This window comes from Pristiophorus japonicus, chromosome 3, assembly GCF_044704955.1.
Source record: "Pristiophorus japonicus isolate sPriJap1 chromosome 3, sPriJap1.hap1, whole genome shotgun sequence".
Lineage (NCBI taxonomy): Eukaryota > Metazoa > Chordata > Chondrichthyes > Pristiophoridae > Pristiophorus > Pristiophorus japonicus.
The window spans coordinates 256,908,498-256,914,386 of NC_091979.1; the positions used below are offsets into that span (position 1 = coordinate 256,908,498).

Consider the following 5,889-nt stretch of genomic DNA (forward strand, 5'->3'; position numbering starts at 1 on the left):
ATAAATCTTTATTGACAAAATATGACAATGACATACTTCTTGGAAGTATAAATGTATTAGAATTGCAACAAACTCAACAAACACAAGTATTTACATTCGATAGAAGACATTACAGAAACATCTTTCACTTTAGTGTCGCTATAAACACGTATTAAGAAGCTCAGTGCTTTATTGAACCATAGCCGCTCAGAGATGGTCACCGACTCTTTTACTGCTAGTCCTTTTCGTGGCAACTTGCGAGCAAGTTCTGCCAAACACCATGTCACGTCACGGGAAATTTGTTTTCGCTTCAGCCTGATGCACAAGGAATATCCGGAATATTCTTTTTATTAAACAAAAGTTTTCTTATTTTAAATAAAGGACCGAAATTGTGGTCAAATCGTTAAAACCCATGATGTCTAACTTTCTTTTTGGTTGTGTAGAACAGTTAAAACGCAGTACTTCTACTTCATATAGCTGTATCACAATCACGTCGACGCCAGAAGGTATAATTATTTAACAAGTTTTTTTTTAAAAACAGCAATTTTTTTCTGTAAAAAGCACACAGCTGACAGAACCTCTCTCAAAGCAAATAAGAAAAACATAAAAATAAGTCCCGCCTTTTGTTTTAATAATAATCCATCTTTTTTTCACGAGCGGCTCACATGCAATTCAAGTTTCTGAAACAGGTGTGGATTTGGGTTGTTTTTTTTTCCCCCATTCGTTTTTTTGTGATTTGAATTCGGAAGTGCAAAAAAGTCCGGAATTGGATTGGAAGTGAATGCGAACTGCATAACAATAATATGAACAAGTCCTCCTGTCAATCATCTTGGCCGGAGCTGATTGATCGCTGCCTTTGGACAGCTTACGGTGCGCGCAGTGCCATCTCTTGGACCTCTTCTTACCCCAGCTGCCTCGTCACAGGAATTGCATTTGGATGAAGTGTGTTTTTTTTTTCCCCTTTTCTACATCAGCAACTCTGCTGTTTGAAAGTAACACTATAGTTTTGACACGGATTTTTGTTCAGTTCTAATCGTCTGAGGTGACATCGATCTCCTCGGGACTCGCTTGTTTGGTCGCAAGCCTCCATCTGTTGACATGGTGGGTCCCCTTTTTCTTCTGTTGGGCGTCTGTACCTTCCTCTTCCAATTTCTGCCGTTTAAATTTCGTTCTTCTGTTCTGAAACCAAACTTTTACCTGAAAAAGGACCCCAAAAAAGTTGCAATGAATTGGACGGTGTAAAGCAAACGCTTGCATCCCCATTCGATTCCCTCCGCCTGCTTTTAACCGTGCATGCATTTTTATTCAATGGAATCCACTGATATGCTTTCTCGCGATTTATCAGTTAAACACTAAAACATTTCCTCTGTCTTACAGGAAAATAAAAATATTCCTTATTATTACTGATTTGCTTAGAATTCCGCCGGGCCCATTTGCTCTCAGATAGTTCCTGTTTTACACATTAATCGATTTGAGAAGCATTGGCGGCGCGTAAAATATTATAAATACGTGTCCTGAAATGTAATTTAAATGAAAGCAAATATAAGCGCAAGTAATTTCCATACAAAATACTAAAATGGTGGCTGCAGTATCTGTACCAGACATTGCCCTGTATTCATTAGCACAGTGCCCGAAGATCGGTGGGAAAGGCTTAGATTTTAAAAAATACAACAGTCATTGAAATATAAAGGTTAAAGGTACCATATCCTCCCAATGAAATGGTCTGTTTATCCCCCGCACTGTGAACTTTCTCTCCTGACCTCACACCCTTGCTCTTGGTGTCTCCTCCCCCCCCCCCCCCCCCTCCTCATCATTCACACATCCTTTTATACCACCAGAAAATGCGGACAAAATCGCCTTTATTTTGTAGTTACGCGTCGCCGATTGTCGGGCGTCTTTTTTAGGCCGAAATTTACTTGAAAAAAAAAATGAAAATCGTTCTCCAATTCTTGTTTTAATTTTCCCGTTCTGGAGCGAACAACTCATTTTGAATGACTGGGACATTTTATAGTTGGGAGCAAGTGTCATCGAGGGAAGAGGGCTGGTCTCCGCATACAACAACTTTACAAACATGTCAGTTTTAAGAGTGATGCTTCCGCTTTGAAATTGCTTGGTGTGGTCTTGATTACAAAACCTGAAATTCCCCCAAATTTAAATTCGAATTCTATTTAGACCTTCTGTAAGCAGCGATGGCCGGTGAGCGCTTCATTGGGAAAGAATTATTCCAATTGTGGCATTACTCTTACAAATGCACAAGTGATTGAAATGCCTTTCGTTTAAAAGCAAATTATGAAAATAAAGTTTGCGGGTAAATGGGGAAAACAGTGCGCCGACATCTGAGTGCGCTTATATATATATATGTATAAATATAGATATATATGATACATCTTTGTCTTGTGTCTTTCCCGTTAGTCGCCGAATGGAAATGAACCTGTTCTCTCTCTCTCTCTCCTAATTGAGGGGGAGGCTGGCGATTTCCAAAGGGATCTTGTTTGTTCAGGCCAAGCCCGACACCCAGACAAAAGCGCCCAGCCAGCATCGATTCGCGATCACACAAAGCCACCTTAAAGACCACATTAAATAGGAAATTAAGCCTGACCGCTCCCTTGTTCGACAGGCAAATGAAGAAGGCGATTCATTTGTTCCCGTTCAATGTTTTGCCCGAGACGATTTTGCACAAGACAAAGCATTAAAACGGCGCTTGTCCACAGACTTTTTACGGGCTGTGAGTCTGCGTGCGCGCTATTTCCTCTATAAATCTCTTCCACTTATTTTTTACCTGCGCACCCTCTACTTTTCAATTGTCATTAAGATTTCGCGAATGCTACGAGCTTGCTGACAGAAATTAACTGATGCAAATATTCAATGGGACGTGGAATGTCAGATGTCATCAGTGCTTCCCAGTGACTCCTTCGCCTAAGTGGCTGCACTGAAAATCCCCCAAAACATCATTCACACCTAACAAACCCAAATGCAAAAATAAACAACTCTGAATATTGGCGAGAGCAGTCGGATACAGCGCGGGTTTCGGCCAGATGAATCGCACTGTTCAACTTTAAACTGTCACCTATTAGCACTGAACGTTAATTGTATGTGATTCATGCCGTGTAAAATTGCATAATTCCGCCTTATTATTTGGATCCGTCTTCAACGTGCATCTAAAGACAATTTAAAATCAGAAAAGAAATATAGAACACCGACTGCAATTGACTCGACCCTTCCTTGCATATAACCATTTGATCAGCAAATCCTACTCTTGTAACCGCAGTATTTTTTTTAAATCGCAACTGCTAATCGTATTTTACAACAATCCGTTAAAAAAGCCTCAAAATGTGTTGAAGACTCACTGTGGCGTCAATACATTAAACGCGATTGTTGCACAATGTTTTTGGAGCCGAGTTTGTTTCCATTTGGGTTCAGCTGCAACTGGCGCAGTTATTTTGGCAATAAAAAAATAATAATTTTGAAACACTCGCAATTAAAAAAAACACACAATCGATGCCGAGGGGAGCGAATTATCTGAAGCAGAAAGGCGCGCTTTCTCACCTGAGTTTCTGTTAGACTGAGACTGTGGGCCAGTTGTTTCCGCTCGGCTCCTACCACATAGTGATTTTTCTCGAAGGCGTGCTCCAGTCTCAGCAACTGAGACGGGGAGAATGCCGTTCGGATGCGTTTGGGCTTTCGGGCCAGTGCATTGTGCAATAAAAAGCTCTCCGGGCTCGTCTCATTGCCTGAGAATCACACAAGAAAACAACAGAGAGAGAGAGAGTTCAGAGCTAGCTTGCAACAGAACCAAATTAGTTTCAATGTGCGCGGCCGCTTTTCAAATTCATGTTCAGTTGCTGGAAATCAATGTGTACTGAAGTTATTTAAATGCATGTAAACTTCGAAGCGTGTGGGCCTCCAACCGCTAAAGTCTCAAGCATATTGCGTTTAATATCGATTTAATTTCATAGAATTCGTTGAATATAATGTCTCTCAATTGTATCGAAATAAATACATCGAGCGGGCGTTATACACCACTGCCTGTCACTCTGAACGAATATAGACTGTCCGAGCTATTGCTTATGTTGGTCTCAGCACAGACCCAAGGCCGTTCAAGCGAAACACAGCAGCAGCGAACAAGGACATTTTATTAACTGTACTTGTTCAGAACAATAACACTTTAATCACTTTCTGAGGGTAAACTGAACTCAGCCCATCGCAGGCGATTGAAAATAATTCGTTTACTCTCCCACGCATTACATTTGATTATAAAAAATGTTCAATGTGAAAAAATACAAAAAAGACTGTTACGTTTTTCTAATTATATATATATATATTCACACGCCTCAATTCACATTACAAGAATAAATCGGCGCAATATTTTAGAAATAATTCCCTTCCCTATGCAAGTACTTGCAGAGAACGAGTAGGTGTAAGGATGGCGAGACAGGCCGTGTTCTGGAATTCGGATAGTTTCCTGACTGAAGCGCCTCTTCCTCGGGGCCCAGCCCCTTGTGTATTCAGTGCTGCTGCTGACCCAGAAACGAAATAAATACCGAGTCCGAGTGTGGTTGTTGAGTCGGTACGAATTGCCTCTGGACCCACGTTCTAGTGCCGTGTGGTAGCGGGGGCTGAGCTGGCCAAGCTGGAGTCAATACCAACGCCAGCAACTTCAGTCCCCTGCCGGAGCTCCCGCTCCTGTAACCGTCTCGGAGTTTCGCCACGCACCCCCTTTTGAACGGTCGACAGTCCCAAACAGCGTCCCCCTCCCCTCCCCCCCGTGATAGCTCAGACTTAGGCTCTCCGCCGATCTCTGCAGATAGGCCCGTCAACAAACTCCTGCATTAAACTTTCGCTTGACTTCGCTGGGCGAGAAGTTAAGAACAGTCGATGCGAAGGAGCCGTAAATATAGATCTGTCACGGAGCGCAAGTGCAACAGTGACGAGCAGGATATTGCTCGAAAATGCATCGCAGACATTATAGAAAGACTCCCACCCCCTCCTCCCTCAAAAAAAATCAGTGCATTAAAAAAATAAATGGACCTACCTTGAAACCTGTGTCCCAGATATCTGTACCTGTGTATTAGCCATGGATAGAAACTCGAAGGGTCTCTTTGTTGCGATGCAAATAAGGGATGTGGAGAATGGGAAGTCTGCAGAGGGTGAGCTGCTAAAGCATGTGGAGGGACTGGGTGAACTGGAACTGCCGTGTTGGTTTGGTGAGACACCGCGTCAGCGAACACCAGGTCCGGGTTGGAATAGATAGCCCTGCCGCTGGTATGAAAGCCGTTGAGGAATGGATTCACTGGGCTAGAGTTCGCGTAGCTGAGGGCGGCTGGCCTTATAGGTTCCTCTGATCTCGAAGCAGGCAGTGGGCTATCCTTGGCGACTAGAGATTCAATGGTAAAACACCGTTTAGGTGTTGGCTGGAACATGGTTTGCCAGTCAGTATATCCTCAGTGCAGGAGAGAGAGAGAGAAAAAATGGGCGGTTGTGCAATACTCCCCCCGCACACACACACACACAAAAAGTATTACTGCTGAGATTGAGGAAGAGAGAGTACATTAAAAGTTGTTCCCCAGAACACTTTAGCAGCGATGTGGCCACATAGTCCAGAGACAATCCATCTATGCGGTCACTTTATCACACGGCTGAAAAGTTGTGCAAACGACTTGTTAGTTCATGAGCTAATTACTGCTGATATCACATAAACAGCTTCCACTGAAGCCCTGTAATGGCTTGATGATTGGTCGCTATTACTCGCCTTGAGGTTGAGGGAAGACTTTTAAGTGCGTCAATTGCTCTTTAAACCCGGAGAGGCGGATTCGATCCGTGCGGAATGGATCAGAACACCAGGCCAACACACATTCACACACACACACACACACACACAAAACCTCCCGAGAAACCAGTCACAATTCAATC

At 43.0% G+C, this 5,889-nt stretch overlaps 1 protein-coding gene across 1 annotated transcript; it reads right to left on the reverse strand.

Annotated features, from left to right (window-relative positions):
- Positions 1–877: 877 nt before the first annotated feature.
- On the reverse strand, positions 878–5,399 carry emx2 (empty spiracles homeobox 2). The gene is made up of 3 exons (XM_070874969.1): positions 5,012–5,399; positions 3,526–3,710; positions 878–1,176 (listed from the first exon to the last, which is right to left on the reverse strand). The coding sequence occupies exons 1-3, from the start codon at positions 5,397–5,399 to the stop codon at positions 1,009–1,011; spliced, it is 741 nt and encodes a 246-aa protein (XP_070731070.1). The 3' UTR covers positions 878–1,008.
- Positions 5,400–5,889: the final 490 nt, after the last annotated feature.